This window comes from Neodiprion fabricii, chromosome 2, assembly GCF_021155785.1.
Source record: "Neodiprion fabricii isolate iyNeoFabr1 chromosome 2, iyNeoFabr1.1, whole genome shotgun sequence".
In the NCBI taxonomy this organism is placed as follows: Eukaryota; Metazoa; Arthropoda; class Insecta; order Hymenoptera; family Diprionidae; genus Neodiprion; species Neodiprion fabricii.
Window position 1 is genome coordinate 20,193,930 of NC_060240.1, and position 22,081 is coordinate 20,216,010.

Sequence of the window (22,081 nt, forward strand, 5' to 3'; positions counted from 1 at the left end):
ATCCAAATGAAAAGTTTTAAAAAAACCGAGCTCGATTACACACCACAGAGCTTACCGTAGTAATATCTTAATTTTATTTCGCAGTAAACAGATAATTCGGGCATGAATCCAAACTAATTCAAATCAGCTTGACTTCATTTTCCAGAATTCATTTATTTTTCAGTTAATTCTCATTATTTCAGTTAGAACTTTTAGTAGTTCAGTTTTCAGTTATTTCGTATTAATTCAATTAATTTTCATTAATTCAGGTGCATTATAATGAATTCACAAACCTATCGGCACGACAATTCACCGAGTTATTTCCCCCTCGGGCTGCACGGTAGGGTTTTCTTGAACGTGATTCGTAAATAGGAGGATTATGGGAAGTTGTGGGATGAATAGTACTGACCAGATCAAGGAGAGTATTTTGAAAAATTATAGTTTATTATAAAAAAAAAATATTTAGTAGAAATTAAAGGTGGGTTGGTTCCCCCCCCCTCTCCCGCCCCTTCGATTTCGCCGACCACCTCCTCGACGGCGGCGGTTTCGGTTGCGGCGGCTGCCTTCCCCTCGAGGAACGGGACCGCCGGTGGCCATAGCGGCTTCCACTGCCACCCGGACGGCCTCCGTGATCCGTTCCTATCAACAACCAAATAATTGTGATCCAATGTCACGAGCATATTTGACCGATGAGCAGCTATTCTATATCAAATTATAAAATACGAAAACAGTGAAAAGTAAAACTGTTTCGCCACGGCAGTGACAGTATACAGCGGTTCACACGCGGCGAGGGTATAACATCCCAACTCCTTGGGCAATAAAAATGTGTCAGAAAAATATGGTATGCTTCGCGAAGATATCTACTGACGGTCATCGTTACATTATACTGGCTACTGCATAGTTTTTGAAAATTACACAATTAAACCACTTTTTAATTCTTAGACAGACTCTTTCAATAACTGCAAAAAAAAAAATTGGAAACAATCAAATATGTAGTTGGGGACGTACCTCAAGCGTCGGGCTAGCCGCCCGATCAGGCCTCGCCGCCGAGGAGGCAGCAGGTGAGGGGGGCGGAACCACCATCGCCGGGGATCGGATTGGCGGCGGTGGCGGCTGTAAAGGGGCCGCCATCAACAGCCCCTGTCGGTCGCCGTACAATTCCGGAATCTAGGCAAAGAAAATGCATAAGCACACGCGTAATTGCGTACGAAAACACAAGATTACTTACCGGCGTTAGGGGCTGTTGGGGCGCCTGCCGCCAACCATACCACTGGGGCGGCGCGTAGCCCCAGTGGTATCCCGGATGCTGGGGATTCGGGGTGACCCCCCACGCCACCCCCGGCTGTTGGAGTGGGACCGGGGGCCTCAGCCGCACATTCACACCTCCGGGCCATTGAGGCTGTGCCTCAACGCCCGGAGGTGCTGGCTGGTCGGGGTCCACCTGAATCCCCGCCGGATTCATATATCCTTCATTGATATTTGCTAAAAAATAAAGTTCGCAAAATTAGTCCCATGCCAAATCAACGATTTATCAAAATCAACGCGAGCGACCTTCCCTACATCTGCGTTGCTAGTGCGGCAGTTGCCAGGTGTTTAGGTATACATACAGTACTTGGAGATACAGAAAAATATATCGCTCACGAATAATATAATTCATCAAAATCTTGGTCCCGAATTCACAGCCTATATACCGGATCGCGATGGCCACTAAGCTAAAAATAATCGATACATCGATTAATCGAGTCGAAAAAAAATTATGGAATAAGACTCGATTGAATCGGTAATAATTTATCGATTAATCGATCATTTGATATTTTACTGAAATTGTGCATTCGAATCCCTAATTTAGTGCGGTTTATAAATATTCTCGAGCTGCTGAAGCTGAATAGAGGGTGGCTCAAAAAAACAAAAAAAAACAAACAGAAAAATTAACGCCCCAATTCAAAACCTGAATAAACTAAGATCGCGTTTCTCTATCCGCAAGATCTTTTTGAAGCGAAGCTTTCCAAATCAAAGCTCTTACGCACGTTTGTAATGGGGATCTAACTCAAGAAAAGTGAAACGTCAGAAAGGGAAGTTGCAACGCGTATTGCTGCTGTGAGTAAAGCGAACCAGAGTACTAGAGAAGGTAACTACGAAAGTTTCAGTGTAATCGGGTTATAAATATTGTAACTATGAATGATTTTATAAAAAAACGCTCGGTGTGCGAGCGGCTTGTACAGCGTTCGTGCGCTGCGGTAACGGAATATTACGCGTTATTCGCAAATTTTGTTAACACTGCGATGGTACATTGCAAAGTTTATTGTCATTTAATTATTTACAATGTTTATGTGTATCGTTGATCGTACCCACGTACCATTGGTCTCGCCGTTAATTATTTTCAGACATGTGTGAAAATCAACATTTGTCATGTGTTAATAAATATTTAACAACAGAGAGCGTAGAATAGGTATGCGAAAAAAATGATTAACGAGTACAAAATTTTTGATTTCGATAATTTCGCGTGGATTTCGACGTAAAAAATGTTGAATTTCACAATGAAAACAGTGGGACGTATTTTCATAATAAAAAACATAGTTAACAATTCCCGGAGTTTCCGAAAAAAAATCCACGACATTTCGATGACTATTCCAGAATTTCCGAATTCACAGGCTTTTACAGGTTTTCCAGAATTCCCTGACCAGTAGCCACCCTGTTATTTATAGCTCAAATGATATACATACATTACATAAAAAAAACCTATGAAGATGTAAGATCAACATTTTTCACGTATTATGTGAGGATTAACATAATTTTGATTATTACGGAATTTGGCTTTTTGCGAATGGCTTTGGATTGGACCTACTACCTTAAAATATTTTGTACGCTATTGATGTTTTTCGATAACACCAATAATGCGAAAGAATGCATTTTCTGCGTGGAAAAAAGTATTTACGCGCCAAATATTATGATTGGTAACAAATTACTTACGGTTCATCGTTGTCGAAGGTTCGTGAACGACTGACTCTCTTCGGTGTCCTTTGGCGGCGACGCTTGCGCTTCACACACGCCACTGTCCCCCACTATCCGCGCGGCCGTCACTTCAGCGTTTGCTCGCGTACCGTCTACATCCACTTTTCGCGGCGAACGAAGCAAACGCGAGTGTTTTGGTAATTTGCCGTGTCACAAGTTCTAATCACGTGCAAATTTTCACGCAGCCAGTGTGTATACATATATTTGTTACAAAAAACAATAATTTTGTGAGTGCAACAATGGATAAGTCACGTCGCACGGCTGAATCGAAAAAAAGGTTAAATTTGACGCGCCGACGAACGAATCGTTCGTTGCAATGGTAAGTGTTTTATAAAAAATATATACTGCAAATTTCTGTTATGCAATTATAGATATCATTTACAAGAATCCTGGCAAATCTGCACTTGCTATGCAGGGTGATTCGTAATTCACAGCAAATACTTGACAGGGCGAATCCTTATCAAAATTGGAATCGAAAGAACGATGAAAAATTAGGGAATAGAAAACCTTGAGGCAAGATTATTAATTAATTTGAAATCTGACAATAAAAATGCATCCAACCTTTTTTATAGAGGATTTTGTTATAAACAATTAGACTTATTATTTTTTTTTTTTTCGCTTCGTTGTTATTGATTCTTATGGTAAATACTGACTAATAATTTGTAAATTATACTTTCAAACAGAACAATATAATAAAAGGAAAAAAACGGCTCGAAATCACTCATCAACTATTTTGAAATTTAAATATAGCGAAAAATAACTAAAGAATTCGTTTTTACAGTTTTATATTAATTCGATATTTGAAAACAAAAATATTATATCTGAATGAATTCAAACAAATCATTGAATTTAAAAATTCTCTATTAGAAATCATTTCGAATTATTAACATTCAGTCAATTCAAATTAATTAAATAAAAAAATAATTAACCTCAACGTCATATAATAAATTCCAATAATCCGTAAGCAATGGATACCTTTTAAAACTAAAAACAGAACGAATAAACTTTCGAGAAACGACAGTTTTTTTTCTCGATTACGAATAATTAAGAATTTAATAATCATACGAGTTTTATATTCTTATAAATTGCTAAACTTCGGATTATTATTATTTACTTTCAGGAACAAATAAAAGAAGAAAGGAATTCGGATGTATTCCGTTTAAATTAAATGAAGAAGAAATAATAGAATTTAATTACCGTAAGAATCAATAACAACGAAGCGAAAGAAAAAATGATAATTCAAATTGTTTAGAACAAAATCCTCTATAAAAGAGGTTAGATGCATTTTTATTGTCAGATTTGAAATTAATTAATAATCTTGCCTCAAAGTTTTCTATTCCCTAATTTTTCATCGTTTTTGGTTTATAATTTTTTTATTATTAACATTAGTGCAAAAAGTTATGGGAAAAAGTTATGGGTAATTGTATCAACTACAAAAAAGCTCTTGACAAAATTTTTGTCAGCCTCACGGTTACGGAGGTAAATAACAAATACCAATCACACCCTTGATCTCAATATGGCGGCCGTTCGCTAACCCTTTCGGAACCGGAAACTGAGTTTTACACTCATGGCCGACGCCCCAGAGAATTAAAAAAAAAAATAGCGTTCTATCCAAAATTCTCAGCGAAATCACGCTTTGCCTGGACTAATAAAGATGACCCCGACACGCGCTCGTAGAAAAATTAACAATGCTCCAGAACAATAATAGGTAGGAAGCCGAAAACTTTCACAAACCTTCTTCGAAGCATTGTTAAAATGTTGGTGTGATTGAAAAATGAAAACTTCAAATTTCGTCGTACAACTTTTTCATTGTATAGTATAATAAGGAATCCTGCATGAAATCTTTGGAAAAAATCGCAATTTTGTTTATATTTTATATTCAGGATTGTAAATGGGCTTCAAAGTCGAGGGATACATTCAAGTTTGTCGTGTTAAAGTTTCAAAAATAAATATCAATACTGAATAAAGTTACGCCGATTTGAAGTGAAAGAAAAAATATCTTTTGCTTTCACAAAAATGACCTCTTGTATTTCAGAAACTATAAAAATTATCAGTAAGGTGTATTTGGGATAAAGATGCGTAATGAAACCAAAACAAGTTGTCATAGTGTTAGACAAGTGCATGGTGATCAAGTTGTAACACAGTTAGAAAAGTATGGTGACGCGACATACAATAATTAAAATGTTCCAACATGTTGTTTACAACAATTTGCTTATTATTGTTATTATTACAACAAACGCCGGTAGTGGATAAGATAAGAAAACTTGTTTTGGCTTTCATTTTCCGTGCCGTTGAGAAATTGTTTTTTATTCTGTATCTCTGATTATACCGGGCAATGAGCTATTTTCGGCAAATTTAGTTTCCGAAGATAATTAGAAGTGAGGTCCGCGAGGTATTTGCTAGTGAATTTGTCCATCTTCTCTTTGTGTAGGCGGCGCCGCGCGGCGTTCAATCGTGCAACAGCCGAAGAGACCGCCAACTCTTCGGCTACGATAGCTGCTGCTACGCACGCCGAGACCCCGCCTGCGCAGGCAGGTGAACCACTCGAGGTCGTATTGAACCTCGACGAACCGAGCACGTCTGGAGGTACTCGCCGACGCATGTCGACTCCCGAACTGTTGCGCATCTTGCAATCAGAAGATGATGATAGCGACGCAGAAGAACTTGGGGACCACGATAACGTTCGCGACAACGATTGCGACATAGAGAGAGCCGCTGCAGTATCCGACTTTGAATGGCCTGAAGAAGACGGCCTGTCCGATTACGAGTTGGTTGTATCTGACGCTGAACCCGACTCGTACCGTTTAAAAGAAGCGCACATCGATGGCCGCCGTATTGTAAACTTGGAGCATCTTTTCACTGATTTCATTCGGAAATTCGGGAATCACGCACCGGCCCTAAATTGTCCGATGAGTTCCCTGGTAATCGTGGATTCGCGCCGGCAAGGCTTGAAGACACAAGTGTTTTTTCAATGCCAAATGTGCCTTTACAAAGACAGCGTCTGGACTGAACCGGAAAATCTTCAATCCATGGACATACATCATAGCGCGGTGGCCGGATGCATTACGAGCGGAATAGGGTATTCACAATTGGAACAACTCCTTGCAGCGGTTGATATCCCAAACATCTCGCAGCGGACCTATCTGAGGTACGAGAACGATATAACGGTCCAGTTCATGAATGCCGCCCACGATGAAATGCGAGCTGCTGGAGAACTTGAGAAGGAATTAGCTCTCAAGCGAGGTGACGTCGTTGATGGCATCCCTCATATTCCCGTCGTAGCGGATGGTAGCTGGATGAAACGATCTTACCGAACCGGAAAGTACGACTCTCTGTCTGGAGTTGGAGCGATCGTCGGGTATCATACGCAGAAGGTCCTCTTCATCGGAGTGCGTAATAAATTTTGTGCCACGTGTGAGAGGGCGGCCCGTACTGGGAAGGAACCTACGGAGCACACGTGCTACAAAAATTGGGATCGAAACCGCAGTTCGACCAGCATGGAGAGTGACGCTATCGTCGACGGATTCACGTCCAGCATTGATACGCATGGACTTATCTACTCCACTTTGATCGCCGATGGAGACAGTAGCGTGTACAAGAAGATCTTGGACAGCAATCCGTACCCGAATATGATTGTTAAGAAGGTCGAATGCATCAATCATTTGTTGCGTAATCTGGCAACGAAAATAAAAGACACGCTGAAAAATAAAGGTCGCATAGGGAAATTGCGCCAAGTTGTAGAAGGTAGCGTACTGAGGCTGCGAACTGCCGTATCGAAGGCTGCAAAGTTCAGATCGACGGAAGACGGTCCCACAAGCCTGAAGGCCCGGAAGCTTTCTGGAGATATTTTGAATATCCCGAGCCACGTGTTTGGTGAGCATAAGAAGTGCGCTGAACTGGGGTACTTTTGCGACGGATCGTTGAAAGAAGGCGAAGAAAACCACGTTCCAGCTCTAAAGGCTTTCGGACTGTACGACAAGATACAGGAAGCCTTTTCTAGTCTACGTTGCTACTCTGACAGCATAATATTAGGCGTAAACAGCAATAGCGTGGAGAGGTACAATTCCATCATTTGCAAATACATCGGTGGTAAACGAATAAATTACGGGGCCAGAGGTTCGTATACCGGAAGATGTGCCGCGGCTGTCCTACAGTTCAATACGAATAAATCTTTGAGCGTATTGAGTGAAGCTGTCAATGAGGAACCAACAGCGACGTTGAGGCACATGGAAGAGCGGCACATTCGGAGGAATGAGAATAAAGCAGCAAGCAGAGACAGGTGTGCCGAGAAACGAAAAGCTGAAAAGAAAAACGACTCGAGTGCAACATCGCGAAAAGTTGGACGTTCGAACACAACCGAAGACTACGGACCTAATTGTCAACGTCCCGACTTATCGGCGGAAGAAAACGCAATAAAAACGCAGTATCACTACGATCAGCTGCTCGAATGGCAAGCGAACCGCGATGAAATTGAACGGACAACAAGGCAGCAAGGACAAAGCGAGCGTTGGCTGTCAATACGGAAAAAGATATTGACTGCATCGAATTTTGGACGAGTGTGTCGCATGCGAAGTGATACATCGTGTAAAAACACCGTCAAATCGCTGCTGTTTCCGACACCGTTGCGGCTTCCTGCTATTGAATATGGCCGGCAATGCGAAGAACAGGCGCGAAAACAATTGGCCACCGAGCGCAATATCAACATCACGGAGTGTGGGTTGTTCATCGATGAGGAGCTACCGTACATCGGCGCGTCGCCAGACGGTGTAATCGGCGACGATGGGATTGTGGAAATCAAGTGCCCGTTTTCCATAAAGAACTTCGCCCCGGAAGAAGCGATCGCACAAAAAAAAGGAAATGTGCATCGTATTTTTGACAGCCGAGGCGAGAACATGAACGAGAGTCACGAGTACTTCTACCAAGTGCAAGGTCAGCTGCACGTCACCCGTAGAAAGTACTGCATCTTTGCTGTTTGGACACCACGAGGTATGAAAAGTATAGTCGTTGAGAGCAACGCCGACTTCTGGTCTAAAAAAATGCAACCCTTCTTGACGAGATTCTATAAATGTTGTATGGTACCTGAGATCATTGACAGCCGCCTGCTAAGAAATATGGAGATCAGAGAACCACAGTACATTTTAGACGCTCGTCAGGAAAAAGAAAACAGGGCTGCAAGTAAGGCAAAGGACCAAGCCAAATAAATAATATTTCAGATTTGTTTCCTCGTACCACGTTTCTGATGAATGTACAAATCACAGTTACTCACAGTTGTCCGTAATTTCAATCGAGAGATAGGGTTATATCGTTCTAGCGGGCAGTCGTGTGACAGATAAAAATTCTTCGTGACGAATCTCCTGTGACGTAATTTGTGTTGTACATTTATCGTGGTGCAGGTAATCGTTAGAATACAAAATTCCATACTAGTATAATTTTGAGTTTTTCATACAATCAAGCTTTCGAATATATCTATCATATGTATTTAGTTGTGAGGTATTTAAAATATTTCAGCCGCCTATGTTGCTGAATTTGTAGTACTGTGCGTGATATTCGTTTGTGAAATATTGGAGGTGATCAGAATATTATTTAAATTAGAACCATTTTATGTTATTTAAGTACATAGCCATTACACATTCCTGTGAGCATGCCGCGACGCGTTACAAGAATTCCAGGAAATGATTACATGAATAATGGCATAAAGACATTAGAATCTCTAAACATCCTGATGGGAAATATGTTTATCGAGCCTGTCATACGACTGTCAGCTAGAACGACACCCGCTCTCGATTGAAATTACGACCTACGGAGATTCAGATCGATTACTGGCGCATTAGCGGTTTGCCGGTAATCTCTTGTGAATGTTCAAATGATTTGTTATACATTTTTTAAGATATTCAGTAACCAAATTGTATACGTGTTGCAAATTTTTTTTTCTCTGTTTTATTGATATATAATCATTTTGATTTTTCGTTAGGAGTGTGCAGAACAAGAATTTTATCGGAGCCTAGATTCGAATGCTCGGAGGGTTCAATTATTATAATCGTACGGTAATTTTTTTTTCCGATAATTGGTGAAATTTACACGTGTTGACATATACCCTAAGTACGATGCAAATATGCGAGAAATTTCAAATCTTGAGGAAAATAAATAATACGACTGTTATTATTTCATCATATAAACCATAAAACGTCAGTTGGGACGAAATTTAGGTTCTTGAGTCCGAAATATCATCCTGACAAAAAATGACCGCGTATTTTCCAAAACAATGAAAGCTTTTTCGAAGTGATATATGAGCATAAAAAGTCAAAACCTATTTCTACGATTTTCTTTCCGGAAGCGCCGAGTCATTTAATTTTGTTGCAAAATGAGCGCGCAGCAAACTTGAAGAATCAATATCTCATCTCCGGTTCTATTTGACGTAGAAAAATGATTCACAGCACATTCGCGAGCAGAGAGGATAAGCTTTCGTAGAAAACTTTGGTTTATCCGGAAACATTGAACATTGTAATTGTTATTAACGAACGAATTGTTTAATGGTACCATTTTTTGGCGAGGCTTCTACCATTTTATACATTCTGTAAAAAATCTTTCCGATTACAAATAATCCGTCGGGTTTGACGAGGAATTTCCCATTCATATTCATTCCGAATGACCATACGTTAGATATCTGCTATCGGTAGTAAAATATTGAACACGGTGAAATTTAGAGTGATTCGTAAAAAATGAATATCTTAATTTCAAAAGAATTATCTCAACTTTTCGGATTATTCAAGACCATGCAAATTTTTAATCACATTATTCCATTTCATCAGATTCGACCATTCGCTTTTAACATTTTTGGGTATAGTGAGATGTCGCCGACACATGGTTGTAAGAGAACAGAAGAGGACCCATGTATTTGTATGTGTCTTTATATGATAAGGAGGGGAGGGCACGAATTCTCTGCCAAAGTATATTTTTATCGACAAGTACTCATCATGTTATGGATTTTGCATTGAAAAAGCGAAACAACCACATGAACACGCTTATATTTTACAGGATAATTCGTCGTAACCGTTGGACGGACGCAATGTCACATGCCGCGAGGATATCTTCATGGAGTGGTGAACTATGTTCAAATTACATTACTTCGCAAAGGATGTTATAAACTCCCATCAACCGGGAGAAGGAACTGTTTCGCACAACCCGCAGCTTCATAGTACCTCGAATCTCAGATACTGTTTGCTTGCATTTAATATTTCAGAGGGTATAAAAATAATCCTCAACGTCGATGTCAACAATTGTTTCATATATCCATAGTAACATGAATAAAGTGTTACAATATTATATATAATCATTTTTTGAAACCCTTTTCACTAGTAAAATAGCTTCGAACATAAAATTATTTCATTATTGTCAGTAGAGTTGTGTGTAACAAGCGATGTACAATTTCAGAATGATTCCGATATAGTAATACCCCGAAGTTACGCTATGGGTCGTTCCGGCATTGACGGCGTAAGTCGAAAAAAACGTAAGTCGGGGTGCACGTTTTATACGACTCTATAATGTACATATATATATATGTATAAATACTCACCAGAGATAATCATGTATGTACCTCATAGAAAACCTCTGAAGAAGAATGAGAAATACTCTTTATTTTGGAAATATAAAATGTCGAGCACAGTCGTCTGCCGACACAAAGTTTTTTTTTCTCGCGCACAGTCACTATTCGTAGACTGAGCGAATAATCGAATACAATGTAATGCACGGACGGAAAATAAACATGACCATTCAAGTTTGCCGACAAGGAGTAGCGGAGTTGGGAGGTGGGGGGGGGAGGGGGGCGACCGATGGCGTAACTTCATAAAACGAAACCACAACGATTCGTACCCGTTTTGTTTCAATCGTATTTTTCGAACATATTTCCAAATATTTACGAATGGTGAATGGTGATATTTATGAAATCATTTTGAAAATACTTCGTGCTGTGTAAAATTAATATTGCGCGATACGTTTTAATGTATATGGGACATTCTTTTACAACCAAACACCTTTGTGACCGACACATTTTTGATTCAGCTGAAATTTTTTTCGACGAGTTCTATACCGAAAAAATACGGATACGTATTCGAGGATTTTGGAACGAAGTTCCTTATCGCTCGTTCACCGTAGGGGCTAGGCGGAAAAAAACGACACCAAAAAACCGACACTTTTTGGCTATAGTGCTCGTTTGCTATAGTGCGCGCGATCTCCCTCTCTCTCTCTCTCTCTATTCCAGCGTGTGCGCGCGCTCTCTCTCTCTGTCTCAGCGCTTGGGGTGGGAGACGGCAGCAGCGGTCTCTCTCACTCACAGCGCACGACTATACTTCGCCCCTCTTTCTCTCTCCTACAGCGTACAACTATACTTTGGGCCGCAGCGCGCTCTCTCACAGCGTACGTCTATACTTTGCCTCTCTTTCTTTCTCATAGCTTTCCCACTTTCTCTCTCTCTCTCTCACACAGCGCTCGGAAAGAAAACAAGCGGCATCAGTATAGCGTCTCTTTGCCTCTCTCGCGCGCGCTCACTAAATCTCTGTCGTTTTCTTCTTAATAAACAATGAATTTTTCATTTAATTATTCTTCAATTAAACGTTCTTAATTTATTCAATGAGCAGTAATATAGCGTAAGGAACTTCGTTCGTACCGGCTGTCCCATGACAGCTCTCATGTTTTTTATTTCACATATTTCGTAAAATAGAGGGGATCGAAAATTTGATAATTTGGTATTTTTTGGCTTGGAGGACTCACTTTCAAAAATTCATAACGCCAATTCTATTTGAGCTGGAAAGTTCGTTTTTTTCATCTCAAAGCTAATGAAATGAATTTTATTACAACAATTGTTTCATTAACGATTATTCCGAAATTTATACTGTTATAAACAATTAATATGTTTTAATCGATCTTTAACAATTGCCCCAATCTCGTAGCGAGTTCTTAGCACAACCATCGTATTCTACGTCAAATTTTTTATCCATAACATATTTTGAATTGATGGAGAATACGATGGTCGTGCTGAGAACTCGCTACGAGGTGAAGGCAATTGCTAAAAATCGATTTAAACATATTAATTATTTATAACAATATAAATTTCGGTTAATCGTAAATGAAACAATTGTTGCATTAAAATTCATTTTATTAGCTTTGGGTTGAAAAAACGAACTTTTCAGCTCAAACAGAACCGGCGTTATGAATTTTTGAAAATGAGTTCTCCGTGCCAGAAAACACCAAATTATCAAATTTTCGATCCCCTCTATGTTACGAAATATGTAAAATAAAAAAATCCTCGAATACGTATCCGTATTTTTTCTATATAGAACCCGTGAAAAAATTTTAAGCTACATCAAAATTGTGTCGGTCGATTTTTATCTAAATCTCTCCGATTCGTCAAAGAATGTCCCATTTGCTATATTCACCGTAAAACCATCAAAATAATCAGTTCGGTCGTGATGCAGTCGCTACACACATGACGTCATTATTTGCATGCAAAATTCGGGTCAATCCTGTTGGTATGGTTACCGACTCAGATTCAGGCCTCTTACCGACCGCGTTTTGTCTAATATTGTGTTGCGCTACTCCCCGGTGGAGAGTACCACCTTCGAATGGTTTAGAACCGAGGAAACTTACGCAGAGGGCGCTTCGATCAATTACAACTTTTAGATCCAGGTCAGCGGCACCTTAAAGCCGGCCACAGATTCATTCCGTCAATACTCATCTTTAATGGATCGCCACCTGATGCTGCTACTAACGTCGGCAACCAATCCGTTATGTGGAAAAGCTGGTTTGAGACTCGCCCAGGACGTTCTAGCAATGAAAACCACAGAAGACCTACCCCTCGTACACCACTTGAAATCGTTGACAGTTGGATTAAGAACAAACGTAAGAGAGCACTTACAAACTGCACCCAACCGAAATGGTAAGAGTATAGAAATCCTTCATAAAAACGGTAAAGTACTGTTACGACCCGGCCGCTAATTACGGCATTACCCTCTCTGCATCGTAACTTACCGACGTGCCATTATCATAAGCGAGCGTCACATGCTCATACCATAGCTTTACGATCCATGTCAATCCATATACAGTATAACGTGGCGTTTTAGAACGGATCGTCACAAAGGTACGCGTCCGACGAAACTCCTGAAAAACGCATCCCTACGCGGTACTTCAAGCGAACTAGATACAAATTAGACGATAAACTACTAGTAACTAATTCTTTCTTTGCAGAGTCTGTATTTCGCAGTTTTGCCCAAACAAATAAGGTACCAGGATGACTAAGCTTTTGACCACTGAGGGCCAACATTAACTTTGATTATTACGCATTATTCTCTGTATGACCTCATCTACCTGATGTGCAAGACGTGGTGTGCCTTACAAAGCACCTGGGCCCGTGTCTACCGGTTACCTAAACTTGTCTTACTACTCCAATTGCCAGCGTACAGAGAAGTATGAGGAGCATACAAAAGTTCTCTCCACAGCCGAGTGGCCATTTCTCTCGAAGAACCAGCCACTCGTTTTCCGGGATACCGTGGAGATGGCATGCAGGGTCACGGAGGGAGTGTAATCACAACTTCCTGTCCCGTAAACTTTCCGGGTAGTCGCCGGACTGATTCTTTATTACTACCGTTTCAGTGGTTATTATCAAGGTCAAAAGTATCCAGAGGACTTGATGCAACATTCCTATCGGCGAGGAACTTGGTCATATCGTGGGCAGAACACGACGCCACTGGTGGAAGCAACTTTGAGGTGCGTTATGCCGTCGCTCTCCAGCCGGAAAGCTTGCGGCCAAGAGATATCTTGCGTATGTCTTCACCAGTGGATCTGTAACAATAGGCAACCAGCTAGTTGATAAGGTACTACAACAGCAATGCCGTACAAACAGGTGTCAACGAAAAAGTCACAGGACGAACATCATGCAACATCTATCGATAGTATCAGTAAACGCATGAAGTACTCGTCACCGATAAACGCTGCGAACGCGGAGCGGGATGAGCCAATTGTAGTGGAGATCAAACGACTAATCATCTAGAAGAAAAATTACCTCACGACACTAGCGACATCATCGAGCCAAACTCCGACCTTCGTCTACTCTATACTCAACCCGCCAGGAGTCGACACCGTTTCTTCCTCGCTCGTTACCTCTATAGATTTTCGTCAGCTTAATTCCAACTTTTTTTGTCCTTCGGGGTATCGTTTCCTAATTACTATCGTTTCTGTTATTTTATTTCTTGCGTCATTTCTTTTCCTTTTTCACTCACCTTTTTTTTGTGACCTTCTTTGCTGTCGTTAAGTTTATTTGGATTGAAATTTAGTGTCTGTGTGCCTGAGCACCGTCACGAAGTTGCTCAAATCATCTGTTTTCTTGTACCTCAATTATCCTTTTACTTGCATTGTGTGATGCTTAGTATCATTGTAAATCATGGTCCACAGCTCTAAAGTACTTTAAGTCTTTGTGGGACTGCATGATTTCCTTGATTAGTTGAATTTGTGTCGTTGAGCGCTCTTGTATCTGTCAAACAATTATTTTTCTCGTATATGGGAGTTTTTCGGACTTGCTTGTAACTTTCTCTGCTTGTTAGACTGCTTGTGTGATTTTTATCGTATTTTGAGGTATCTTTATTTTTTTTCATTTTCTGTACTATTAGTGTCAATTATATTTATTTCCCGTGCCGCTTATTCCATTTTATTTCCTATTGTGCATGAATTTGTATCGTGAATCGACTTCCTTGGAGTAGATCCGGGCGTTCATCAAGCCGTTCAATACTACCGATCTTTTGCTATTTTCTTGCTGGCGATCTTGTATTAATTATATGACTTGTTATATTATTCATATTTCTTTGCAATATAATATCTCCTCATCAATTAAAGTCTCGTTTATGATATTTGATTTTGTCGTAGTAAAGCTCTCAAAATTTCTGATAGTTTTGTCATCTCTCAAACAAATTATGTTTAAGAATTTCTCAACGAGTAATCTCTTGAATTTTTGAGTATCGAAAATTATTAGATCGACTATGTATCGAAAATTACCTTTTAAATTGGCCCCCGCAATTTACTTTATTTGATATTCTCTCGTCTAAGCTACAGATTCTTGTGACTTAACGATTGACTTCAATGTTTCCGGCAGTTGACATCTACCAAGAATTCTGTATAATTCTTTGTCACTACTATTCCAAGCTATTATCAATTTCAACAACTACCGGTTTTTAATAAAGGTTGTACTCTCTTGCTCGAAATCAATAGATCAATAATTACCGTAGCGTTGCCCTTGAAAAATTGGGTAAAATCATGTCGCCCAGTAACGTGTGATTTTCAGTAGATTTTCGTATTATTGTTGCGTTCTGGGGTGAAGGTCGCGAGAAATCTTTCATTTACTGCGTGATGTTTTATGTAAGCTCGATTTACAAATCTTGTGGTATTTAGGTTCACGAACTTCGATGATCTGCTCGTATCGATTCTTCGTTCAGCCTGTCTCAATCTAGAATTATGTTGTTGTGGGTCATGCAAATAATCACTATGTACGATTAAAATCATTCTATGTACACAACATTTTAATTTAAATACACATTTATTAACAATAAGGTGTTCTTGTAATCGATATTTGAGGTTTTGCTTTACAATGGTGTTATTTACTTATTTGGTTGTATTAAAGTTCGGAGTTTCTGAATATGCGCAGTCTATGATTTAGAATAATTTGCACTGCTGGTAATTTCGAAGTGCTCCGAATTGTCCGAAGTCTTGATTGGTCCTGCCTTTGATTTGATTCTGTTTTCTCTGGCGTATAAAGTGATTCTTCATTGCATCAGTCTTGTTTGAAAAAGATCTTCAATAGTGGGAGTTTTATGAAAGACTCCTGATTAGTATTGAGTTACGTCAATACATGACAATCGGTTTTGAGGAGGCCAATCAGTGCAGTGCTAACAGGATACTTGGTTGCAAGAATGCATTTTTTAGTTCTGAAAATGACACTTTATGAACTATTCATCCTTTCTTTTGTCATGTTCATTGCGGGCAATCAGCGAGTTTTATGAACCTGAGTTCTGCGAATTTCCATTGTATACCGTGCAGTCTATGTGTGAGTTGAAGTTAATGATATAGAGTTAAGGGGGTAGTCTGCTTTAGAAGCCGAAAAAACGCGTTTTTTCAGCAATTTTTTTGAAAGGGAAGGAAATGATTGCGGTAAAACGAAATTTTGAGATGATAGTGTATGATATTTAAGCTTTAAGGAACAATTTTTATTATTAAAAAATATTGAAATTTTTAAAAGTTATAACAGTTTTTCCGGGCGCCTGGAGTCTGCACTTTTAAATCGGTGCCGGTGGTGGGGGTCGTGCGATGCATCTGAAACAGTCGAACCAAATTTTTTTTTAGTTTTTTCAAGTTCCTTTTCTATATGAACTAAAAAAATACCGAAGAAATGATGAAATTCCAAATTTTTTCGAAGCTTGAAAAAAAAATTCACTTTGTTGAAAAAAAAAATTCACTTCAAGTTGCAAGACAAGTAATTAAAATAATACTTTTGTCCAACTTTTTTAGTTCAAATAGAAGATAATTTAATACTGAAGCTAGATCACTTTGATTTTTTTCGATCGGACATATATTGTTTTTGCTATCGCCGGCACCGTTTCCTAAAACTTGTGAAAATGAAAACTCGAGAAAACGGGCTTTAAAGTTTTCGTACATAAAAAATCGTAATTTTCTTGAACTTACCGCATTAATATGCTAATCAGCGATTCCTGGTCCATAGAGTTGCCCTTCAGACTCTTCAAAAAACTGGTTCAGACTCTTCGAAAAACTGGTTGAAAACTTGAAAAAACCGCTCGTATAGCTGCTCGACGCTTGCTCACTATTTCTTCTGTAACTCCGAAAATATTTTGAATTTGCTTCTGAAATTTAAGGGACACATCCTTAGATAGTTTAGGAAGACATTTATGCAAAAGAAAAAAATCGATTTTTCGAAGCCTCTAAAGCAGACTACCCCCTTAAGAATAAAAATTAAATATATTGCACAGCATCACACAAATGTAATCTCGGTTGCAAAATAACAGACGATATGTTATATGCAGATTGTCGGTGCTGGATCATTTCTCACAGAGATGGTAACTGTATCTGGATCTCGATATGGATTTTAAAGCTATGGTATGAGCATGTGACACTCTCCTATGGTAATTGCACGTCGGTAAGTTATGGTACACAGAGAGTATCACCGTAATTATCGGTTGGGACGTAAAATTATATCGTTTATACCGTCCTGCATCTAATTTTCTTTGCTAACTATCATCTTTTGGTAAAAGCTATGGTTTGACTTCATTTTCTCGAGAATTCCCACGAACTGCTACGGTTAGATTTATTAATTGCTGTTAACATATAGAATAAATCCTAGTCAGTTATTGCCAAGTCTTGTAGGCTTTACTTGACTGATTCAGAACCTGTAAATTCAATCAACAATATACTACTGATTGATCTGTTCATTACCACTAACTTAAGCTTACTATTTATGTATTTATCAATCGCTAGCTGCCTTTGATTATCGCTATTCTACCTGTTCGTCCGAGTCCCTAAGCCGAGTCAACCATACAATGGAATCTTCAATTATTATCGTATCGTATTATACCTAATTATGCCTCAAAATTGACACTGAAACGTCTTACGTCTCGTGCTCAACGAGTAGATTCTGCTGTTGTTCAAAAGTCAGGATAATTAGGGAATTGCGCCAAAATATCATCTGTAAGTCCGCAACTGAGGGTAACAGCAGCTTAACGTTGCAACAGTTACTATCTCAGTGTGCAATGGTCTCGCACCAACAATCTGCATACAACATTCCATCCGCTATTCCGCAAGCGAGCTTACATTTGTGTACTGCTATGAAGTATATATAATTTTTACACCTGACTTGACATCTTCAATTTCAACTTGCACACAGGCCACATGGTTTACAATCGAGATTCGCAGAACTTAGGTTCATAAGCTTCGCCGACTGAACGCAAGGAATGTGGAAGAAGAAAGGATGACCAGTTCACGAAGTGTCGTTTTCAAAATTTTAACCTGGCGGTATCGTCGTAGCGAACAGGTTAATGACAGCTCTTCGCCTGCTGGCGTGTCTCGTGTCACTATGCGCGACCGTTAAGGGCGTTGCCTAGCTAGAAAGCGCGGGCTACTCCGCTTCCCGCGTTAACCGTGGCGAGAGAGAGGGTAAAGAAACAAGTGAGACGGAGCAACCGAGCTGTCGCCGGAGTGGGGCGGGTGACGCGGGCTAGCCTCTTCCACCCCTCACGGGCATTCGGTTTCAAATACTTTTAAACAGCCCAGTGTATCGCGCTCGGCACGACGCAGCACCTGATGAATAATAGAAAAAAAAGTAGACTCCTTTCAGATTCCACTTGAAAAATTTACTAGTAATACAGAATTTAATAAGGAACCCGAAACTATTTTTTTTATAATTCAAAAACTTGTCATTAATGAGGTAAAAATCAACAAACATTTGAATTGTTTATAAAAATTGGGATTTTCAATAATGTTCAACATTGCATTTTTTTATGAAAGCTTATTCGTTCACCTTCCGAACGCACTGTAAATGATGTCTTTACGTCGAATAGAACCGGATATATGCGAGCTCCTTTTGCATCAAAATTGAATGATTATCTTGTAACTTTCGAAAACAAACATAATTCGGACGAACACCAAAATGCGTGTCGATTCTTTTTACCTTTATTTCATGTGAAAAAAAGTATGAATAGATTGAAAAAATACGAGGCCATTTTTTGATTGACGTGACGTAGAATTCCTTATACGTATGTTGATATAGATATACATTCTTCATATTTCAACGAAAATTATATTCACCGGCGTCCGTATTTCTACGCAATGCGATCACGTGACTGGTAAGAGTCTAATAGCCGGTATTCATAGTCAGGTTCGATTTGCAGGACTGTCTTGAGGCAGCTCAAAGCATAGCTTGATCGGCTGAGAGCTGTTCCTAATACAGTCTCGAAAATAATACCTAACTATTTACGAATACCGGCCAGACGTCGTCACAGGTCATTTTAAATTGAAAATGCAACGAATAGCTGTGAGCAAATTCATGATATAACAACGAAAATATCATCAATCTCCCAGGTCTCACCACGTGGAGGTCGCTATCAAACAGAGACCCGCCTAACCCGTCCCTACCTCCCAACCATGATCGGGTTTGCACCAAACAAATACAAAATGATAAAAAATAATATGAAATGGTAAAAGTAAAATTGAACTCGTTTAAAATTAATAAACATAATCACGAAATCTGTATGAGAAGGATCTCATAGAAATTAAATTGAAACAGTATAAGTGAAACATGACAGTAATCTTGATAAAGAAAATTGATATAACAAAGCATCGAGCATTGTATACACTATATGGCTAAATGAATTCTATAGAAAGCGCAAACTATGGAAAGTAGTACGTCACGAGTGCAGGTCACAGATAGTAATGAAAAAATAGGCTATAGAATATTTACATAATATATAGGTATACACGCAGTCTGGTCCGACTGCAGAAAGTATTCCTGGAATGAATAATCAGATATATAATTATAACGATATGACTAGCAAATTTTTAGCACAGTAATACATATAACTAACTAAACATAAATCACAGAAATATTGCACGTAAGCTATATACAAAGCTATTATATTTATGTACATATGTACATATATTTATATTACAGTGTTTCGTCGTCTGTCGGTCGTGAATTTACTGTTTCTTACGCGCGGCCTTTTCTGGGCTTCGATGATTTGAGGGGGTTCGCGGATTGAGCGTTGTCGGGCGCGTCTAGAATCTACGATCTCGGGTTACAAACAAAAGTAAAAGAAATCTGCTCATTTATTCTCCATTTTTTCGGTCCAGAATTTATCGTCACGTTTTATTTTATCAAAAATCAATCCCTTTGGCGTCCAAACTATAAAATAGCACCACTTCCTATTCGTAATGTGTAGAAGACCTTCGACCTGATACATGTAATAATGAGAAAGCTCTAACTTGGCTTTTCCACCGATTATTGTCGTCTCAAATATTAATTCTGTATCCCAAAAATCTATCGAGCGAGCGCAGCGAGCGAGCAAAATTTTTAAATGTTCAAGCGAAATCCCACAAAAGGTACTGATATTCCCAAAAAGCACCTCTGGTGCAAAAACCTTTCGCCAAGTATATTAATGTGACAGCCACCCACATAACAGCCACCTACAAAACTGTCAACAAATTAGATACTGCTGCTAAGTATAATTTATTTAGAAGCTAATGATGATTTTGATATACTATAAGTAATATAAAGACGAAAAAAAAAAAAAATTGAAATCAAAATTGAAATTGAAAAAAAAAATAATTTTTATTGAAATAAAAAAAATCGGAGATAGTGGTAAAAGGCGGGCTTTTTTAAAACAAGCACAAGAAAATACAAGTCGAGTTATATCAATGTTGTAATGGCAATATAAACATGGGCCCGCCAAGTACCACGTACTCCAATTTTTTTTTTATCAAAATTTTTTTTTTTTTTTGAATTTCAATTTTGACTTCAATTTTTTTTTTTTTTTTTGTCATCATTAGTTATAGTATATCAAAATCATTATTAGTTTCTAAATAAATTATACTTCGCAGTAGTATCTGATTTGATGACAGTTTTGTAGGTGGCTGATTTGTAAGTAATGTGTGCATGTGTGATTACCCCAGAATTACGTCAAGTTTATTTCAAAAAACAAAACGCGCGTATTTTAGTGGCCTAATACGTATGCGCCGTATTTACGTTGTATGGAAAATTCTGTCAGGTACATTGTAATTTTACCTTGGATACTTAGGTAGTCACAATAAGTGATAAGAATATTCCTTATGATCGACAAAGTGTAAACACTCATGCTAATTGCCGAATATCGATTTCGATCATTTAACCTGAACACGTAACAAATTAATGACATATTTTAGCGACTAATGCAAACCGGGCTAGTACCACACGTCACAATGCATTTTAGTTTATATTTTCGTATGTATAAAAAAACTAGAGAATGAATGTATACTGCTATTATGAACAGCACTATCGGCTCTAGAGAGTACCTTCTTAAATTAAAGCCCTGCGATTGTTCGTACTCAAGTGATTGAATCTCGAAGTCAGAGAGGGTGCACCATCAATCATATAAATAATTCGATTTACCTCCTTTTTTCCTGAAATTTAGCCAAAATATTTATGCCGGGTCGTTTCTTCTTCTTCAAAGACACATTCCCTCTCTTCTTAGCCATCGCGGGATTAAATACTGATTCGAAATAATAAAAAACACTGTAGAAAAACACAGGCAAAAATAAAAGCGCGGAACACTATCCACGTGCCGAGTGACGAGGATTCGAAGGAGGGGAATTGTAGTGGGGGGTGTTGAGTCTACTCTCCTCGCCTGTAATTCGCATGGTCGCCGGCCAACGCAGTCGTGGCGCTAGCAGCCGCCCGCCTTTTGCGCGAAAAATTTGCTGTTTCATGCTTCGTGATTTTCCTTCTCATTTCCTCATTTTTGAAGATACTTAGGTTCTTAGGGAGTCATTTTGAAGATAAAGAATAGATCTGTGTCGTCTTTTTCGCCGAATTGCGAAAAAAAATTCACTGTTCGCTGTGTTTCACTTCAAACATAACGTACTTTCAAGTACGTTTTACGCAAATCTGAAAGCGAAATCGAAAATTCGGCAAAAAAGGCGACACAGATCTATCCTTTACCTTCAAAATGACCCCCTAAGAACCTAATTATCTTGAAAAATGAGGAAATGAGAAGGAAAATCGTGAGTCTCTGTTTGCGCGCGCTCTTCGAGGCATAGGCAACGCCCTTAATGTGTCGCCGTCACTGCCTACGTTACCTCGCCTGTGTCGATGCTTCGATGTACTAGTTTTTCTGTAATTGATGTCCGCCACCGGTTCAGGAAGTCGAACACTTTACAGTAGAATGTGGTATTGAAGAATCATTCTAAGATAAATGTCAAAGTGTTATCCTAATTAAAGCATGGTAATATCAGATGAGGAATCGTGGTAATAGTTAGAGTACGTAGAGTACCGAACAATCACTCAAATACCGTC

General features: G+C 39.0%; 1 protein-coding gene across 1 annotated transcript in view; it reads right to left on the minus strand.

The window, feature by feature from the left end:
• The window catches only part of LOC124175000, a 51,714-nt gene extending 38,901 nt beyond the window's left edge, over nt 1-12,813 (minus strand). Inside the window, exon 1 of the mRNA XM_046554791.1 lies at nt 12,684-12,813. Coding sequence (XP_046410747.1) covers nt 12,684-12,721 — 38 coding nt within the window. The 5' untranslated portion in view covers nt 12,722-12,813. The remainder of the gene's footprint in view (nt 1-12,683) is intronic.
• Between the last annotated feature and the right edge of the window lie 9,268 nt (nt 12,814-22,081).